At 37.1% G+C, this 22,019-nt stretch overlaps 1 protein-coding gene across 1 annotated transcript in view; it reads left to right on the top strand.

The window, feature by feature from the left end:
• The window catches only part of GUCY1A2 (guanylate cyclase 1 soluble subunit alpha 2), a 153,177-nt gene that overhangs the window by 112,245 nt on the left and 18,913 nt on the right, over positions 1-22,019 (top strand). Inside the window, exon 7 of the mRNA XM_063148946.1 lies at positions 12,039-12,193. Coding sequence (XP_063005016.1) covers positions 12,039-12,193 — 155 coding nt within the window. The remainder of the gene's footprint in view (positions 1-12,038; positions 12,194-22,019) is intronic.

The following is a 22,019-nucleotide window of genomic DNA, read 5'->3' as shown; positions in this document are numbered from 1 at the left end:
TGCCATAATGAAATGATGTAACTTAGCACATTTACCTCAAAAACTTGTCTCTGTCATACAGTACGGTCTGTATAGGCCTAGATAAGCTGGATATTCACCTATGTCTTCATTTCAATTGTATTATTTTATACATCCTTCTTTGATATGAACATCTTGCACATACTGGTAGATGATTATCACACTTCCCCTATTGAGGAATAATTAACCAAGCTGTAAGCATTTACAGATTTTTAGTTTCCCTCTAATTAAATCCTTTCTGAAGAGATTCTTGATCTTTTCAGAAATCACAGCTGTTGACAGTATCTAGGTTTTAACTTAATAGGCTTAGTGAGGTTGACTAGAATTATGTAGGAATATAAATAAATAAAATTATATAGATGTCAGATGATGTTTATAACCCCAGATTACTTCTTTCATGTGATAAGATTGCAGGCTATCTCAAGTTCATTTTGATCTTCACTCAGAATTTCCCAGCTTTCTCTCTTAAATTGTGTATATTTAATTCAGAGTATATTTCTAGATGCATTCAGTTTGCAGGATCCATTTTCTTGCATTGTGTGTTGTTTATTGCAGATCATTAACAAATACAATAAATAAAAATAGATTATGCTGAATTTTATTTATTACACACAACTATGAGTGAGATTTCATCTACTTTATTTCATTTATCCACAAATTTCAACTCATGTTAAATACAAATAAAAATTATCAAATTTTCATGATATAATATTCACAGTTGTCTTCCTCTCAGACACACTGAAAAAGAACAAGGCACCAAAAAAATAAAGGAATTCTTTTTAATGAAAACACATCTTGCATCATTTGGGAAGAAAGGAATAAAGAATGAGACTTAGAGCTAAGGGACTTGTCAGAAAAGGTTGCACCAAGAGAGGTTCTTTGCCCACTTCTTGGTTGAAGAATTTGACTGGAAAAGTTTCAAATAAAGCATAATCAGTTGGGAGCAACAGCAGGAAAGAAGCAAGCAATGAGAATGCTGGATAAGCAAAATCCAGGGCTGGGGGTCTGTGCCCCTTAGCAGCCAAATGCACCCAGTTGGTGTTATTAAAGGTTGGCTGGAGAGCAGTGACAAACAAGGAAGTTATAGATATGCCATGCTACCATCTTCTACTGCCTCCCAAACTAGATTAGTTTTACATTTTCAAAAGAACATGCATGGGTAATTGAGATTTACAGTCTCTGGCTTTCTTTTCTGGTCATACTCACACAAATAATAGCATAAGTATGCTTAAATTTTTTTCTGTATGTTTGTGGATTATAGAAATAGAAATTAATTGATAAAAGCTGGTGAAGATGGGCAGAGATAATCTTGGCTATGCATATTAATGTTTAAATTTTTCAATTGCAAACTGCATAACCTGCAGAAAAGGAATTATTATAAAATTGCATTAAGATTGCTATTTTTTATAGAAATTACAAGCCAAAACCCATTGTATGTGTTGCCATGCTTTGTTCTTTGTCAGTGTGTCTCTGAGAGAGGGATGAGTGTTAGACACAGTGGGAGAGATCATTGAATGAAATGAAGGAAAGTCATTAGACTGAACATTGAAATCTTTCCTTCCCATAAGTGATTCACCTTCATCTGAGAGCAATTAGTCTTTGTTTGGGTTTTATCATATTCTTGACATCATCAGGCATTCATTTGCTAATTTTTTGAAAATAAGATCAAAGTCATTCTAGTCATGAAAACACCAGAAATTCAAATTTATCCTGAATCGTCTTCTTTAAACTGTAGTGCAGTTAAGAATTTTCTCTGAAGCAATTTAAAAAGTGAAATAGTATCGCATTCCTATTCATGGTACATCTGATGTTGAATAACAATCAGATATTGCTTGTAGATTTCCACCTTAAATCTAGGAATAGAAAATGCTACATTTTGTATGAGTTGCATACAAAAGAGTGATTTTTCATTCATTTCATTAACCATTTTATTTACAAAAGTCCTTTTTTAAACCTAGATTTTCAGTGAAGGTAACAAAATTGTACAGAATACTTTTGAGTTCTGATCCTAGCTTTTGTTATGATTTGTTTTGTAGTGTCAAGAAAGTTTGATTGACTTGCTGAAATGCTGTCTATACAGGAATCAGGAGACTCACTAAATGCTTAGATAATTTGCTAAAATCCTCAGTTCAGTGCAAACCAGCTGCCTTTCTCTTTGTGCTAATTCCCTTTGTTGTATGCAGAAGTTATTCACAACTGTCTGGATTTGCTGTCTGAAAGACTTCAGAAAAATCATTTTATGTGAATGTGTATTTTGAGCTCACTGAGGAGGAATTCACTTTCCCTGCAAAGATCTGCAGCTTTGTGATGGTGAAGTACAAAGGGCAATAAGGAGTATTAATAAACCCCTTCCCAATTATAGCCAAGGTGAAGTCTTTTAGTCCCTTGTTTATAGATCTGTGCAGTCACAGAGCCTCATTTCCCTTTGTATGCAGTCTCCACTGCCAGCTGTGAAGGTTTGCTCCTGGCATAAGAGTTGTGTAAGTTTTGCAAAAATTATTGTCATCATCTTACATTGTCTTGTGTTCAGTCTGTAGAAATTGCAGTTCTTAAAATCAAACTCATGAACAAGCAAAGGAACACAGCAGCATTATCATTATAGAGTAAGGTGCTAATGGTTATCTAATACAGTGAGCTGTTCAAACATTGGAACCTATAAGGTATAAAATATCTGTATGTCCCAGCTGTCATGTGGAAACTTTCTTTACTTTACAGGCAGATTTATATTTATTTTTGATTTGAGCATGAGAACAAGTTGTAATGTTGCACATTTAGTATTCATTTAGTATTTGCATTTAGTATTCAAGTCTCTGTGACTGTAGCAGTGCCTTAAGTTTCTTTACAAAGAAGCAAACTATTTTTTAGCTATTAAAGCCTGCAATTCTACACAGTCTTTATACAAAGCTTGCCTCAGCCTTTTATCTTTCATGTGGTCATTCCTTGATTGACTGTTTCAAAAGAGGGCATAAATTGACTTTTTTTCAGGTATTTCTCTATATCACAGAGTCACAGAATCACACACTTCTCAGTCTAACAGACAATACAGCCAATTAAATTGTTCAAGAAATGACTGGATGTGGCACTTAGTCTGTGGTCTAGTTGACAAGGTGGTGATCAGCCAAAGGTTGGTTGGACTCAACAATCTGAGAGGTCTTTTTCAACATAAATGACTGTTAGACTGAGAAGTGATGAAGGAAGCAGTCTGTCTGCTTTTCCCAACTTAAGAAAAGATACATTTTTAAAACCTGACCCACTGGTTTTTTTGGGTTTTTTTATCATGTCTACTGTGTCCATATGGAGCAGGGAGTTTATAAATTTTTTATTTTGATTATATCTGCCTTGGTGCTGATTGCAAGAAGCTCATGCATCCAGTAGAAACTACAGGCTTAAAATATATCTCCTCTTCGTGCAAAAAGTATCAAAATACCTTGTGGTGGTAAAGGTTTAAATTATTAACTTCATTAATAGTGTGGGAGCCATTGGGAAGACTCTGATACATCATGATTGTAGAGGCTAGATAAGGTTGCTTCTAGTAGTAAAACTATATAAGATTGTTGCAGATCAATGGTTCTGTTTAGAAGCTGCTATGATCCTTGTTGATTGGTTCCAAGCTCTTCCCAAAGCAGATCAGTCTGGCTTTCATTGATATATAAGAACATGTCCTGTGGTCAAAAGACAAAGCGTGACTCTGCCATTGAAAGGTCATTTCAAAGGTTGCAGGCTAGATTCAAAGACCATTACATTAAAACATCTGAAGAAATTTCTGCAGTTCTACATATAGAGTGATCTTCTGATGGGGTCCCATCCATCAACACCAGTATTTTTGATGATTTATGCACAAGAGTGTAGCTCATTTTACATAAAGGTAAAAGTGTGTCAACTTTGCCAGGCTGAGAGTTGATTTCATCTCACCTTTCTTCAGCTGTCTGTTTATGAGGTGTCCAGGTTAAACTTAAAATTAAATGTCCCTCTCTCTTCCACCAGGAGAATTAAGACAGGTTCAGGAGTGGGTGATTCAGCCTCTCCTGTGTGCCAATTTTAAAATATGAAGAATTGCAGCCCTGAGGTTATTTACCTTCTGTTTATCAGGAGTCTAAAAAACTAACTTAAATGAGGCTGGCTAACTTCTAGTTTGCTGCAATTAGATGAAATTTACCTTAAATAACTAAATTAGGAAAAGTATCAAATGTTGATGCTTGAGGTTAAAACACTTAGGTCAGACTTTTTTTTTTTAAATAGAGTTTTTTTGTTCCCTTAAATATTTTGAGCATGTGTCATTTATCCTTGTTAAAGTATCACCCAATTCATTCAGTATATGTCATATGATGGCACTGTGAGACAAAGATGTCCTCCTACACCAGGGATCAAAGAGAACTTTCTGATGAATATTTTTCTTTTTTGGGTGTCAGTGGTGGGGAGGCTGGGAAAAATCCTCCACTGTTATGTGGGCTTGTATAAGTGATTAGCTCTTTTTTAAGTGCCTGAACACACAGGTTCACATAGTAATTAAATTCCTACTGTGGAAATTACTATTTAAAGAAAACAATAAAAGGTGGTTTTGATTAAATGCCCCATCAACAATGAAATGCAATGTTTTATTGGTGAGTGAGAAGCAGCTCATGAAAAGGCACATTAATGTTTTTTCTTTGGAACTGTAGGGGAAGGATACAGGTTTTATTTTTCTGTTTAGCAGCTCTGAAAATTCTCATTTACATCATTTAACACCCACCTCTCCACTCAAAACCCCCTCCAGTAAATAATTTCAGGTCAGAAGTTTCTTTACAGACGACCCAAATCTTCTTCTAACCTAGACACTGAGCAGTGCCATACTGAATTCACATGATCCCATTTGGCTCAAAAATAGCTTGCCCCAGTGTAAATTTTCCTTTGATGCTAGAACTAATGAGCTCCCAAAACTAGTCTGAGTCTTCATTTTTGTTTTTACTTCATTTAACTCTACCTCATACTGCTGATGGAGACTCACAGGTGTATAAGTTTTCAACACAGGTTATGAAATACAGAGTTGTGAAATAAAGGAAGCTGCAAGGAGCCTCTGGAGGTTAAGTAATCCAACCACTATTCAAAGCAGGGCTAGCTTAGCTCATGGCAGAAGAACTTCAAGGGAAAGAGAGAACTAATTTCATCCTTCAACTCTGGGGCTTCTTTATGTAGAAATGATTCATAGCTCCTTTTCCCACATTCAGTAGAAGTGACTGTATGCCAAGACCATAGCCCAGGGATGTACATATGCAAAGTGCATCACATTGGTTATAATTTAATTGCATCTTTTTTGCACAAACCACATGATTACCTTACCCAATAACTACTTAAAATGGATTTATTGATCCCAAGGCATTCACTCTTATTAGTTTATTACCTTATTTTTCTTTGTCCTTGTATAATTTGCTGTGTAATTTGCTTCAGATGGGTTGAATAATTCTTTGAGTGAAAAATCTAGGAAATTCTGATTAGAAAAGAAGTTAAGTGTTTATTTCTCCAAATGATATTCAAATGGGAGGGAGGGGTGAGGGGGAATGTATCCTGTAGTTTAGTTCTATAGAACACCTTGTGAAATTCAAGTGATCTAAATTTTCCTCTGAGCAGGTCTGTTCCTTGGCAACAATTCTGTAGTGAGCTGTACTGTCATATGTCCCTTTCCAGAAAGGCACTGTGATATTTATAAATCTATCTAAGAATACAGATAACCCACACACTAAAGCATATGTCAGGACGTAGCTGTCAGTCCTATCAACCTGCAGTCCTCTGAAGGAGCAGAAAGGCACATTGACTCACCGGTGTGGGGCTCTGATTTTAGACCTCTGAGCTCTGGAGAGTCTGTTTTACATTAAGACATTTTACAAGTAAATCTCCCTGTGCAAGGAATTTGTTGGGATTTACAGATAGCGCTGCTGTAGAAGCTGCTAGAAAATATTAGAGCAGAAAACACCCTACAGAATTTGGCAGATTCTGTTTGAAATAATCTGGCTCTGTGTCATGGGCTAATAGCTAAGACACCATGCAAGAGGTGAATTTTTCCTTTTTGAAGGACACTGCAAGGACAGAAGGGAGAAGGTCCATACTGAAACACAAAGTGTCAATCAGTATATTAGGCCAGAAAGTGAGGAGTGCTTTTGTCTAAGAAATGTTACTGTATAGATACCAATGTACATTGTTGAGGCAGAGACCAAAAGTCCTGATCCAGCAGAATGCTTTCTATTGTATTTAATTGCTTTTCTGGCTTGGGCCATCCATGTGCCTGGAACTCTTTTCTTGCAGCTACTGCCTTGTGCCAGCCCTGAGCTCTGCTCAGCTTAGCACAAAGTCTTGAGCAGCTGTCAGTCAGTCACGTTATTGAGGCTTGAAAAGCTCCAGGTTGGCAGAGTGGGGGATCACTTCTGCCTGTGGTTGTTTCCCAAGCTGTGTCACCTACTTCCCAGCCTGCCCTCTCTCCTTCATCTGTGTCTGTGCAAGGCAGACAGCTCTGAGAAAATGGATTGTGTGTCCTTCTGGATGCAGTTAACCTGTGAGACAACCTGAGACTTCTCTTTCTAGCATGGCAGTGTGTTTTTCAGAGTGTGAGAGCTGTTTATTAAGGTCCTTCTTTCAGTGTGTGGTGCAAAGAAAGAATGCATGCTGAAATGTTACTGTAATTCATATTTGAGGAGGAACTGAACATCAAACACCTTTTCTCTACAAAAAGAATTTCTTTTGGCTCAGGAAATCCCTGAACTAAAAGTTTCTGGTTGCAGAGAGAGAACTTTGGAAATGAGCATATTTTTTCACCCTGTGCTTATCAGAAGACAGGTTGCGTAGTTACCTTTAGTGTGAGTTGGAAAGTCTGCTTGCATGTTTTAGTATCAACTACTCTTTACTGGAAGACAAAAATAAAGGTACCCACAGCCTCTTCTTCTTCCTACTTTTCCCTTCAGTTTATTAAATAATCCCTTTATTAATTAGACCACAGAAAAATGGTTCAAGCTGTAATGTTTCCTGAAAGGAAAAGTAAGCCAGTTTTAAATTATTGCTCAAGCTTCTTATGTACATGGTGCTGTGCAAAAATATTTGCAGTCCTTTTCTTTTCGACTCAGAAATCATTCTTCACAGTCATACCCTTATGCAATTCTCCATGCTATTGCCTATTAGTCTTTTTTTTAAATAAAGCATGAATTATGCTTTTTAAAATAGATTTGTAAGCCCATACCAAAAATTGCAAATATTTTTGCACAGCACCATGTACATATGAAGCTTGAGGAATAATTTGAAACCTGTTTAATTTTCCTTTCAGAAATCATTACAGTTTGAATGATTTTTCTGTGGTCTAATTAATAAAGAATTGTTTTAAATCTTGTAGTGCAATGTCTCAGTTTTGACTGAAGAGAAATAAGGTTAATGTATTCTATTGCTTATCAATACACAAACATATATTGGTCAAAAAATTTTGGATTTGAGAAGGTTTTCAAAAACATTATTGAGTAGCCAAGTGCTACTTCTCAGACTGTCTTTCCACTTGCATTTAATTTTTGTCTTGAAAATTATGTGGAGAAATACAGAAAGAGGAAGGAGAATACATTTTTTGAAAAGGTTTCAAAAGAGAAAAAACTCAAGAGCTTTGACCGTAATGAAAATGACTGGATTTTCTTTTTTTTTTTTTTTTTTTGAGAGTACTGATTAACAGAAAAAGCTATTAAGAAGCAAATTAGCAATGATGAAATTTACTTCAGGCATGCCACTGCATTCATTTACTGTTATTAAAATACTTTTGCCACTTGCCTATAAGGTTAATTTTAGATGGGTTGTTTAGAATTTTCAGTGTTGCATTTACTCTCATCTCAGTTGGAATAGGCTTTATTTTGATGTAAGAGTATAGTTTTCAGTATCGTGCCTAAGAAGGCATTCAGGCAATTGCAAGTAATTGAAATTGAAGGGCAGATAAAAAAAGAAACAAAACTAAACAAAGCAAAACCCCCAGTTCTTCTGGATATAAAAGAGGAAAATAATGCTTTGGCAATGAGGAGGTGTAAAGAAGTAACATACATTTTTTTAAGATCTGGGACATCAGAAGAATTCAGTAACAGAATGTTCAGTTCAGAAAAAGAAAAATATTTTTGTGTTGTTCATCCTTGTTCCTGTTTGTTCTTGACTTTCCTCTTGCAGTCTAGTCTGCACTATCAGCTCTCACTGATACCACTTCTGGCACATTTCCACTGCTCATTTTAGATGGTGACCAGTGCTTCTCATCTTTCTCATCTTTCTTTATTAATCTTCTTCTTTATCTCTGCTAAACAAAATCACTATCCTTCTGGTCACTCAGGTATTAGAAATTTCTGCTCTTTGTGCCTTATCCAGTAAAAAATATTCAAATACTGCTACTTTCTTAATACAAGCTTTGAAAGCTTCTTTTGCTTCACGCATAGCCACATCTTTCCTCTCACATTGCATTGGTCAATGCAGGCTGCTTTTCTTTTACACCTCTGACTCATCAGCTTTTCTCCACTTTACCATTACCACAGCTCTTGCAGAGATCAGATCTGTTAATCTTTTTTTCTTGTTTTTCATTGCACTCATTTCAAGTTGTCCCTCTTCATCTAAAACATCTCTCACAGGTCTCTCAGTATTTTTCCCACCTGTTCGTGTCGGTTTTGCCATTGTGCCTTCCAGGATAATGCTTTAGAAATGTCTGGCTTTTGTGGGTCTCTTCACTGTTCCTTACCTCTTGGAGGAATGATATTTACTGGTTGTTTTTTTTCACAGCTGTCTTCTCTTTGTGATAGTTTCCAAAGAGTCACCTTTCCATTTGTGTGCACAATGCATCTGAATTTGGCTCAGCTAAGACTTCCCTATTATCTTTAGCCAAATAATTAAGGACATACAAAGGAACAGTTGGTACAGGTGAAAACTATGCATTTTATTAAAAATGTTCCATTTAAGACAGTTAATAAATGTATAATTTGTAGTACACATATATTTAAAGGAATAAACAGTTATGATAGACAAAAATTGCATTCTAGTGTTGTCACCTCATTTTCACTTTTTGTGCTATTTTTATTATTTAATGGTGACTGTTGTGAGAGAGCGCTGATAAGGGCTACATGTACAATATAGCCTGGGAACTGTAACTTTATTTGTGTAACTGTTGTTAGTATTGTTCTAAGTTGTGTGGTCTAGGCAGATTTTCTTTACTGCAAAGGTAATGTGAAAGGTTGATGTGCCCCAGTAAGTCCCTTCTTGTTAATAATTTGATCACACTTTTTTTTTCTTTGTAAAAAAGAGCCTGAAGCTGTTAACACAACAGTTTTCAACTCTGTGAGGAAAAGACCAGAACAACGAATCTGCAAATGAAGTAAATCTTGAAAAGACACTTTTAAGTAAACGTATTTCTCTAAAAAGTACTATAGGACCAATATAATGGTTATTCTTGGTATAATAAGGCACACAAAGGAATACTTTATGACAAGAGCTTCAGTGTTTGCAGGCTCTTTTCTTGTAGAGAGCTATATAATAAAGCAGATGTGGAGCTTTATTGTGAACCATTCATAGTGTAATTTATGTCTAAGTTTTATTGAGAAAGCCTACATCAACTTTCTTCCACCAAATGAAAACTTCAGGTTTTGACTCTCTCTATGCAGTTTAACCTGTATTTGTGAGACAATATCTACCTTTTTCAATTGTAGGAGCAAGTGTTTTTTAAAAATCTCTTAAGATAGTACAGAAGAACTCTCATGTCTGCCACTGAAGCACTGAGTAATAAAAAACTATGTGGCCATATAAAAGGAAGCAATGAAAAGGAAAGAATGAAAGTAACAAAACAACCAACAATAACTTCAGCTTTCACTGCATATATTGCAAAAGCAAATTTTATTTCCTTAGTATGTTTTTTGCTGTCATATTTTCCATCCTCTCTAATGTATACTCTTATTCCTGTGTTTTTAGAGGAAAACAAGGCTAATACTTTTCCTTACAGTTTCAATCTGGCCTATACATGTGATTGAATGTACTGTGGAAGAGGTCATAGCACACAGTTAATTTGTGATTTTTAAATAAACATGCAGAGTAGCAATGGAACAAATGAGTTTCATTAGCTCTGTTCCTAAAATTATGTACAAAGTGACTACGTCACCTCCCATCTCACAAGAACAAGACATTGTAAATAGCTTGTTTATTATTTATTGAAAGGATGCTCGTTGTTGTGTGGGCAAAACTTCCTGCTCATAGTCTTTCACTGAGGGCAGGTACTGACCTCACCTACAGGGAGAACAGCTGTTTACCCAACTCATGGCTGCAGGAGCACTTTTTTCCACTGGTAATGGACAGTGGAGTTTAAATGTATGTTGTAGCAAAAGCAGGAAATCTTACTGCTCCAAAATATGACCAAAATAACCCAAGTGTTATGAATTTGCACAAATGTTAGCAGGCAAACTAAGTTAGTGGATGCTTCCCAGCCCTATGGAAGAGAGGATTTGAAGGATTTCTGTGTCTGCCTTCCAAACCATAGTAAAGGTTTGAAAGTTCGATTCAAATGAACTTTTTAACTTAAAGAATCACTAAAGTGATTCTTATTCACAGATTTAAAAAAAGAAAAAAGAAGGAGAGAGGAACAAACAAACCAAACAACCTAGTCTGTAATTAACAATCTTCTTGTGAAGATTGAGGGTTTTAGGCTTCCTGTGAGAATGTTGTAAGTAGTATCAAATGCAGAACATGTCCTTAGATTATGCAGGAGCTTACTGTATAGCAGATATAATTCTGAACCCATTGTCTGTGACACATAGGAGAGGAACAAAATTAGAAGAGTGCTTAGCTGCATGATGGAAGTCTTGGGCATGTGGGAAGAACCATAGTCAGTGAAATTATGTGGGGTCCCACATGTTCTTAGAACTTCATGGACACCAATGTTATCAAATGTTGGCATTTTCTTTACATAAAAAAGGAGTAAAAATGATTTTTTTTTTAAATTTGTATTTGAGTCCGTATGTATGTTTTATTAAAAAATTAGGGACTGAGGGACAAAAGGACAGTGCAATAACTGTGAGTTAAGTAAGTAAAAGGACCATATTGAGTACGGTGTTAGGTAAGTCACTCATTCTTACCCCATAAGACCCTCTTAGTAGCTGCTATTTATTTCCTTCACCTTAAGTTTTGCAGCAGTCCAGTTGCTATGAGCAAGAGTATCCTCAGAAGATATAAATATCTTCTTTTTAATTTTTAACTGTTATAAAGTTAACAAGAGAAAAAGACTTCCCTATCTGTAAAAATCATTTTCTTGGCAAACACAATTGTTAGCTAAAATGTTTGCAGAATAAATCTCTGATTATTCATTGTGAAGGAAACTTGGATGGTGACTCTGAGCTGTACAGGTCTATGCAATTGCCAGATCTCAGACAGTTACAGGGAATGATTGCTGAAGTAGTTGCATGGGTTTTTTAATTTGCTGGGGATTTATTCCTCCTTATTTTGAGAAGGGTACAATTACCTTTAAAATCATTGGTGCCTCAGTCTTCAGCATGCTCACCACTGCAATATCTGTCTGTCTGACAACATGATAAAGACCTTAGACCTTGAAGAGTTTGGAAGAAAAATATGGAGGAGATAAAACTTAACTACTCTTCCTGCCAGTTTGAGAAAAACTGGCTATTACTTCAAAGCCTGTGTTAGAAGTGGTGGCAGAAATAACCTCTGTAATGTATTTATTTGTGTAATTAGATGGCTGATGTTGCAGTAGTTCTGGATGATCCCAACCTATTCTGTTCATGATCTCTATTTTGACTGTCACAGTCTCCAGCAAATGTGCACAGAAGAAAATTGTTTTAGTGAAAAGATAATAATGTTTTTGTTCTTCTTTCTTTTAACTGCATCTGATCTAAGCTAGAAGAATAGAATAGAGTCTGGTTTTTTTTCCACTTCACTCTTTCTTCTTTTGTTTACTCTTTATTTGAAAGGGTTGCTTGTAGCTGAGTGCTAATGACATTGCCCTTGGTGGCCCAGGAGAGGCAGCCTGACGTGGATCTCATGTGTTTTTCCAGATGAGGATAGGCATTCACTCAGGTTCGGTGCTGGCCGGCGTCGTCGGTGTGAGAATGCCGCGCTATTGCCTCTTTGGGAACAATGTCACCCTGGCGAGCAAGTTCGAGTCAGGGAGTCACCCACGCCGCATCAACGTCAGTCCCACCACGTACCAGTAAGTCCTCTTCACCCTTTCTTCCCTTTTGTTTTTGTTCCAGCCTGTTTCCAGTTCCAGTTCCTGTAACATGCTCTGTCCTCAACACACAGAATTCAACAGAAAGTTGGTAGGGCATCGGGACAGAGGAAGGAGGCATTGTGTGGGGATGTCTGTCTTCTGTTTGCACGTTTGTATCAGAGTGTGCAAAGAAGTCAGGCATTGGAGGCAAGGAAGCACAACAGAAAAGCCTGCCATTCCTGCTAAAAATAATATGTAAGAGAAGATGTGGGAGATATCTCCCCAAGTGAGGTAGTTTTATGCACTATTGCAGCTTTTGACTGGGGATTTGGGTTCCACCTGCTAAACACAGTTTTCATGAAAGAAAGCACACTCCCATTGTCTCAGAAGGAAGTCGTATTTTGCCAGTAAGGCCAAGAGATTACAAAGAAATTTAATGTTTTCTTGAAGACAAAATTTCTTATTTAGCACTGTAAAGACGCACTTGATAGAAGCATGCTTATAATGTAGGAAAAAAGATTGAAAATGGCAAAGCATTATCCCTAGCGTTTTGAAGAAATTATGCAAATGGAAAGAAGGCTTGATTAAATCTGGTTATGAGGAACAGCTCCTAAATAAAAAAGGTGTTCCTTATTGTTCAGATTTGACAGTTTGATTGTTAGAATTTCTACTGCTTAGAGTACAGCTGATGCACTCACTTTTTTTTGGCAGGATATCTCAATCTTCCAGTGTTCTGTATCTGAAGTAATTTTCTGAAGTAAGGTTTTGAGACTGTATGGTAAATATCTACATAGTTGCTCAAACAATATTACTTTTCTTTCTTTTATTTTTCCTATTCAGAATCTCAAATCTTTTCCCCCATAGCTACTGTGTAAATAAAAATTTTTAATGGGATTTCTTCAACCAAGTATTGAAGTGTCTGCTATGCTAAAATGTGAATCAGTCAGAAAGTAAAGTTAAAAGTAATTAAACTAATACATAAAGTGACATTCTTCTGAAGAATGTCCATTCACTTGAGACCATATTTTGAGAATGAAGCCAGAGTAACAAATTGAACAAGAAGTAGAATAACAATAGGGTTTGTATCATAAAGTGAACAGAAATGGATTCATACAGCTGTCTGGTAACATGCAAGAGAAAGGCAATCTGTTATTTTCCAAATCTATCCAAATCCATCTGTTATTGTTTACAGAAGATATTTTCATTTAAATAAAAATAAATTCAATAAATATATAGGAAATTTCTGTTTGGAGCTTGGTATCATTTGAAAATAAATTGGTTTTGGGACCTTCCATACACAACATTCTACAGTGTTTGACTCTTGGTCATCCAGTATGGGATAGAAGGAAGCCTCTAAAACCTGGTTTGAACACTCACCATAATTTTGTTTACCATTTGTGCTCCAGTTACAAAAATTACACAGTAGCAGGGCCTTCCATGTGTGATTTGTGGTCTGGCAAAAGGTGACCAAGGCCCTGTGACAGGGAGCTGGACTTCTCTTGAGTAGGATCATTTCTTATAAAAAGCTGTTCTCCAGCCTCAGATAGTTTTCCAGATACTCTGAAAGTTCTCTCCGTACTTTTTCAGAAAAGAGATCTTAGCACTTCACAAATGTGGTTCAGGAGACTGATTTCACTTGGGGTTATGGTGTTGTTTGCTCATGTTTGTGTCCCCGAGAGCAGAAACTGGTGAGCTAAACAACTTTATGGAAATATAACTAGAGAGCAGCTGTGGGACCCATGGTGCACAGAACTCTCTTCATGCTGGGGCCAGAGTCACCTTCTGTGTACCAGTGCACAGTGCCAGTTGTGTTGAATTTGGTTATGAGTGATACGGCACCTCCTCTGTGAGACACAAATTTGTGGCCATTGAAAAGCCTGATCTAGCTGAAGATGTTTCTGTTCATTGCCAAAGGGTTGGACTAGAAGGGCTTTAAAGGTCCTCTGCAACCCCATTGATTCTGTGGTTCTGTGACTGTATTTTCTTTTCATCACAGTGCTGATTAAATGACTGTTCTGGAAGTTGGTTTGAGGGCCTGTGTATGGAGCTTGTTAGAAATCTGTGGGTTTGTGCTGCCCATTTTCTGACTCTTAGTGCATTCTGGCACAGAGAAGATGGCTTCTCTTCACCTGTGTCTCATCTCTGCCCGGCTGCCACTGGGCATTTCGTACCATGGCAGGTCAAGTGTGAGTCACCTTGGAGAGTGCTCTTGCTAAGTCCTAGGCACCAAAACTTGAGTCAGATCTTCTCACCCTGCATATCTCTCAGGTTGCATCAAAACTGGTTTTTTGCACTTCCCTTTAATCCTAGAAATCCAGTATGAATAAGACTATTTTTTTCACAGTTGCTGAACTTTCACCTTTTAAGACCCCCATGTCTGTACTTACCTTGCAGACAGTTACCAGTGTGGACTGTTGCTTCAAAAAGGGAAGATAGAAAAGTAACTGATTTTGTAGTAATGCTGTAACATAAAATTGCAAAACAATACACAACAAAATACAAAATTGTTGGCATTTTTAATCTGTGTGATTGTACTCAGTAAACAATCTGCTGTTAACATGCTAAACAAATTCAGTTCTTGATTCAGAGAACTTGCAGTGGAAGTAACCGACTAGACACATGGTTACAGGTGAAGAAAGTAGAAATGGAAAGAAAATATATGTTTGAATAAAATACAGGTATCATTCAAAATGAGTGGCTAAAAGTAGTGATGATGAAGCTAGGAAAAATTTTATATTACAGGCTTTGGAAAATATGTGAAATAATAAAATTGATGTACATGGAGCAACTTGAAAAGTTGATTTCAAACTATACCTTCTGTCGTAGTTGGAAGCTTGAAAACAAACAGGGAAGATGTCAAGAACTAGCACTGTTGAAACAGTAGCCAGAAGAGACTGCAATTACAAAATACTCAAAGGGAAAGATTTATCCAGAGTTTCTAAAGATAGTGATCTGTGAGATTTAACATAATATCCTTGTGGTATCCAAATCAAAAATAGTGATCTGATGCATCCATATATAACTTTTCTTAAATATAATTTGTATCAGCATTTATTTATTGTGTATAAATGAAGTGATTCATCACAAACTGAAAATGTATTTGTATTTGACTTTATATTCTTTGACTTTATATTCTGTTACATTCTTCTATTTGATCACACTCTGCTGCTGTGCACTTTGTTAATACTGCTATTGTTAATATTTCTATTATCTAAGAATAAGTGTTTTCCAAAGTAGATGATTTTGCAGTCATTATGAAAACAACAGAATTTTCAATTATATGAAACTACTGGCATTTATCATCACAGCCCTGATGGAAGTTGTGATTCAACTTTTATAAAGCAAGCAAACTTTTATAAAGCTTGAAACACATCCAATACTTACCAGCTTTCATTTTACAGTAAAGAGATTATGCATCCTAAAGTGTCATCAGCATTCAAATAATAATCACACCTCAGAATACCTATTATTGGTTACAGACACTTCCCTTCAAGCCTGTAATCTGCCTAAGTAAGAATCAGAGTCTAAAATGATAAGTACAAGGTGTGATGTTTGTTGCTTGGCAGCAGCAGTGAGCCTGGGGCAATCTTGCTCCAGTTACACCTGCCTGGGCAGAGCTCTACTAGGTGTGAAACAACAACTTTTACAAAGGTGCACTTTGTATTTTTTTTAATCTGAAGCATCACTTCTGTTTGAAATACCCTGTTCTCTTGACTCAGACAGGTCTATGGATGCAAGGGTCACAGATCCCCATTTGCTTTGAAGCACTGAGCATTGTGAAATTAAATCCCTGGAATAGCATTGGTAAAATTTTCAGTAAGAAATGTGGAAACTGGAGAGGAAGTTGAGCATCCCAGACTGGTCGCTTGTATAAACATATGGACAGAAAAGAATAGGAAAATAAGTGTACTTGAATCATCATTATCCTGAATTGAATAGAATTACCCTATTTTCCATAGTCAGAAAGAAAGCACAGTAAGATTAATGAGACTCTTCAGCACAGGAAAGAAATAAAATATTTTTTAGATTTTTGTTTCAGCCTTTAAAAATTATATTTATGAGATATTAATATAATATGCCCACATTTGTCTTGTTTTCCTAGTAGTGTTGCAGTGTAGTGCTTTGGGATTTCTAAAAGGTTATCAAAAGCAGGTAAACATAGTTGCTTCTGTTTGTCAAGTAACTCCTATTTAAGAATTAATTCTTTTTTTCCTCTTTCTACCTCTAGTCTTTTGCAGCATGTATTTCTCTTTCGGAGAATGTGCTTCTGGCACTCAGTGCTGGGTACAGATACTTTCCATTATCACATGTTGGGCAATGCATCTGGGACCTGAGCTTAGACAAAGATGAACGGCCTGTATCCCACATCTTTATCTTGATTTAGGGGAGAGTGTATGTGCCTCACTATTGAGCTGGGTGAGGTCATTGTATGTTCATCTGCATAAATTGCTCCTCAGCCTTTAAAATTGATTAAAACTGATGTAGGTTTTTAATAGTTCTTTCACAGAAAGTTGTATGAAAGAAGTTTTATGTAATTAAGAAATGTTTCTATACTTCCCTCTTTACAGGGATTTTAAATTAAAATTAGGCTTTTCTTTAAACTCCTTATTGATTTTTATTTTTATAAAATTATTTTTCCTACAAGTTGTATCTGTTTATATGTATTATTTCTTCTACAACTTATAGCTATCTCTACATCTATATTTTTCTGCCTCCTATGGTCAAACCAATGGGCTTGCTCTCTCAAGAGCCTTATTTCAGATTTTGTTTCTCAGCATCCTTTAAAAAAACTGCTTGTTTTTATGTTGTTCAATTCACCATGTATATTTTCAAGAGGTGTTGGTGGACAGACAATTTAGTTTTGGACAGACTGGGAATACAACCTATTCACAGGCACAAAAAATTATTGCTAGTCTAATTTTAGAAGCATAATCAAAACACGCTGTTTTTTCTTGGGTTTCTGCTCCCAGTGTCACCTGCTTCTGTGAGGCTGCACCTCCAGGATCACTGTGTTTTGTGATGCTGGTCCTTGGGCCTCTGTTGTCTGTCTGTGCTGTGCTTTGTGACACTGTACTTTTGTTCAAGGTTCTCTCTACACAGGATAGCTGTGCTAGATCACTGTTCAGTAGTTAACAGTGTATCTTACCCCACAGTTCCACACAGCTGATCTAAAGCTAAAACATCTTTAGAGAAAAGTCATCTGTTGGCTATGCAGCTGTTGAAACTACAAAAAGCTCAGGCCTGCAAAAATCCAGGCAGGTCCTGAGGCCAGTACTGTTACATCACTGTAAAGCCTGAGGCCTTTTAGTAGCAAACCTGTGCACTGAGCCTCTGATGTCCCAAACAGAGAGCAGAAAACCAATATTCTTTTTGCTTAGGTGAGTGAGGAAAAAAGTGTTAAAGGTCAGAGATGGACAATCACCATGCTTAGCTGCATGTGGTTTGCAATATATTCCATTAAAAATCATGACCGGCCCTTTCGTAACCTTTCCACAGTTGACCTGTATGAAGAAGGGACACCAGTACATTAACTTTCATAGTCTAAAAAGTAATAAATGCAATGTGAAGTTAATTAGGTAGAGATGTGGTCAGGATTGTTTTTTTCCATTCTTGCTATGTTTATAGCATGCACAGAAACTGAGGGAGAAATTCAAACCTGCTAAAGTTTAGAACCAAGTGCACTGATTTTTTAGCATTACAATAGCAAATTCATATGTTTATACAGAGTATTTTAAGAGCAGCCTTCCAAAATTTCTAGTGAGTGCTGTAATAATTGATTATCTGTATTCATATGGAAACAAATTAGCTGTTTTATGTTATCAAGAAGATGCCCAGTTGGTGAAGGATAAAACTTGTTGCCACTGAGGAAGCGAGCAGCAGTCCAACAGGAGACAGTCTTCTCATAGCCTGTTTGGAAAGCCATTAAAATTAGATTTTTCTAATTATACCGGTTAATGGGCAGATGTGAACAAGGGTAACTAAAGGTTTTACAGTACTTTTAGAGTTAAGGCAGAAAGAATCTTTTTCTTTTGTTGTTTCTCTCCCTGTGATAGATAGGCTTTATGGAAGATTGACCTGGCCAATGGTGCTTACTGTGTTTCGGAGTGCAGTGCATAGTTTCCTTTGTTGTAGAGCATTTTATTTCTCTTAGAACTTTTGTTCAGTTTTGGTCTATACAGACCAATTTTCCTAAAGAAAAGTTCACATTGAAGTTTAGTTCTGAGTGGGTGCTTTTGCGCTCTGATTCAGCAATCCAGTGAAAAGTACAAAAGCCTGACATCTCTGAGAGACGGAGGGGAAAACTGTGGGCATGGAGGGAGTAAAGAATCATCATGGGCAACATGCACTCAGTATAGAGGGCTTTGTAACAAATAATTCTCCAACAGCAAGTCTCTGTTAGTTCAAATGGGAGAGATGAGCAGTCACCATTTCTTACTTCAGATTGGAGGGCTGGGCCATAAGAACCATTGAAGTTTAATAAGGGCAAGTGCCAGATTCTGCACATGGGACATGGCTACCCTGCTTGTGTAGACTGGGGAGTGAGACGCTGCAGAAAAGCACTGTGGAAAGGGACCTGGGGGTCCTGGTCTGTGACAAGTTGGACATGAGCCAGCAGTGCCCTGGCAGCCAGGAGCTGTGGGAGCATCAGGCACAGCACGGCCAGCTGGGCAAGGGAGGGGATTGTCCTGCTCTGCTCTGGGCTGGGGCAGCCTCACCTCCAGTGCTGGGGGCAGTTCTGGGTGCCACAACATAAAAAAGACATTAAACTGTGGGAGAGGGTCTGGAGGGGAAGCTGTATGAGGAGTGGCTGAGGTCACTTAGTTTGTTCCACCTGGAGAAGAGGAGACTGAAGGGAGACCTCATTGCAGTCTGCAACTTCCTCACGAGGGGAAGCAGAGGGGCAGACACTGATCTCCTCAGTCTTGTGACTGAAGTCAAGAAAAAGGCACAAAGCTGTGTTGGGAGAGGTTTAGTCTGGATATCAGGGAAAGGTGCTACACCCATAGGGTGGCTGGGGTCTGGAACAGGCTCCTCAGGGAAGTGATTGCAGCACTAAGCCTGAGAGAGTTCAAGACGTTTGAACAGCACACTCAGGCTCATGGTGAGAAGCTTGGGGATGGTCCTGTGCAGAGCCAGAGTTGGACTTCATATTCATCATGGGTCTCTTCCAAGTCAGCATATTCAGTGATTCTATGGTTTTCTCAATATAGAAACTGTGATGAAGATGTGACTGTTTCTTGCCAAGATAGTTTGAAATATAATTACTGTATCATTTCATCTATGTGAAGAAAGAGCTACAGCTTTTAAAAGCTTCTTCAAGATTCCCCCTAAGTACGATCCCAATTTTCATTCACACACAGACATCCTGATTTTTTTTCTTAAATGAATGAGCAGAAGAGAAAAAAAAATAGGATAATTCTCAGATACTCTCTCTTTTTGTCTGAAAGCAAGAGCATTCCCAGCAAGGAAGGGACAGAAAAAGAATTTTAAAAACTCTGAAAGATTTCAGGTTAGGAGGAGAAGGTGTCAAAGTTAATCAACTGCAAATCACTGTTTAAGAAATTCTTCCTCCCCTGAAACATCATTGAAGAAGACAAGCTGAGGGCAGACCTAATTCCAGGCAATTTATAAGAATGCCTGAGTACCTTGACCCGCACAATTTGAGCTCTGAATGGTAAATTGTGTATCCAGCTACTTGAGTGGAACCCAGAATTTTGAACCTGTGAAAAACCTACTATAAAAATATCCTTTGCAGTAGTGCCCTGCAGGGAAATTCACAGAAGTGGTTCAGAAAATACAGCTAAGATAAATGCTTTGGGATATTTTCAGACTAGTTGTTACATGAATATTCCTGAACTGCGGAGGTTGTGTAACTTCAGCTTAAGCTCTCAGAATATGGGACAATCTGGGGACATTTTTTATACAGTTAAAGCTGCAGCATAATTTCCTGAAGGTGAAGTATAAGATTGTGCTCTCAGGGTAGATTGTTCTTTTCACAACTGGCAGCCTGTCCTGTTCAGAAAGGAGTGCTCTGAGAGCAGTCTGTGAGGTGAGGCAACCAACCTGAACTGGTGCCAGCACCCATGAGATGTTCCAGAGCAGAAGGTTTTACACTGGATCTTCTCCTGATCCAGAGAGCAAGTGCAAAATATGGATTGCATGGGACAGAGTGGCTTGGTCAGCACCTGGTGTCCAGCCAAGGTCAGCCCATCCCTAAGGATGTGCTCTACTCATTCACCTGCTTGGCACAAGGATCTTTTGGGGTTCTTTGTTCCCGTAAAAAGGAATTCAGTAAACTTAGAAATGGGCATGGTCATCAATTGCTATTGATTTCTTTTTAACATCACAGGTGGCCTAAAAGTAAGAGGGAAGATTTTGCAGAAAAATATCTTTGCTGATATGCACTGAGAATTTGCAGATAACTTGTTTCTTTAGTACCAGATTTTTTTTTCTTTTTTTTTTTTTTTTTTTTTTTTTTTTAGCAATGTAAAGTAAGTAGGATAGAATGTAATCATAAGTAACTTCCATTAACATTTGGTAACAAAGGTTTCCTGCCATGCTTGCTTGAGAGCCGAAATGTTATCCCAATGAAGGCCAGCTTGGACAATTTCCGAGGTTTAGAGGCTGATTCAAGCGTCTAATACAGGATGTATTCTATCACAAGCCACAGCAGTGGAGGAATCTTCAAAAGACTAATTGTCTATCAGTCCTGGAGCATTTAATTGTCACGAAGTTACAATTCACAAAACAAGTGAAAATAAGATGGGTAGTTAATATCTTGCACTTTTTTTTCTATGAGGAAATGGTATAAAATACCAACTAATCTTAGTGTCAACCCTGACCTTACTCAAATAATGTAGATATACTTTACATTACACTTTACAGTTTTGGATTTGTGTAACTGTCATTAAAATTACCTGATGTTAGACTCTGATGAGGAAACCATTGATTTTTAGGAAGGCAGGATGCTCCATGGTGAATAGTCAGTGTGGGGAAGAGTGGCTACAGTGAAAGCTTACAGATTTAGCTCAGAAAGTTCTAAGATTTCAGCTGTTACATGCAGAAATCTAATTTGGGAAGCTGAGAAGACTTATTTCAGTATGTTAAGCCTTAGTTTGGGCACACAAAATATTTACTGCAAACATTGCAGAGATTAAAAGAGAAGCTTCTCTGTAGAGGCCTCCACAAACATTCATGTTTAGAAAAGATTCAGTATTTTGATCATAAAATTGATCATATTTTGATCATAAAATTGACAATGTGGACTTTCAAACTACGTGCTAAATAAAGTTCTCCACAGAAGTCCAAAGGCACAAACTTTGTTGGATTTATAACTAAGTGATTACTAAAAAGCTGGAAAGAAATTGCCTTTATATGTCAATGAGCTTACCTAGTTTTATCTCATGCAAAAAACTCATGAAAAAATACTCTGTAAAGGAAGTGCCATTGCATATACTGATAATCCTGCAAAATTCCCCTGGCAAGAGGATTCATTCATTCATTTGCTTTCCAGAAATCAACTTTACAGGCATTAAATAATCTACCTATTACAAAATTCCATGGAAACTTATAAAATTCTTCCCAATTATGTTTTTTAGCTTCAAACTGATTGAGAGAAAGAATTAATATTGTTGGAGGGAAAAGAGGAAGAATGCTTTTATATATCCAACTGTGCTCAGAATTTGCCATTGTCTCAAAACTGCTCTTTTCAATGCTGCAAGGGATTGAATACCACTAACTTAATTTACTTTGGAAACAAAAAGAAAATGTGTAGAGTTACTTCCTTTATTTTACAAATCCAGCTAGTCCTGGTAAAGATGCCCTA

The sequence above is a fragment of the Melospiza melodia genome, chromosome 2 (assembly GCF_035770615.1).
Source record: "Melospiza melodia melodia isolate bMelMel2 chromosome 2, bMelMel2.pri, whole genome shotgun sequence".
Lineage (NCBI taxonomy): Eukaryota > Metazoa > Chordata > Aves > Passeriformes > Passerellidae > Melospiza > Melospiza melodia.
Note: the sequence above shows the minus strand (reverse complement) of the source record. Positions and strands in the feature narration are given on the sequence as shown.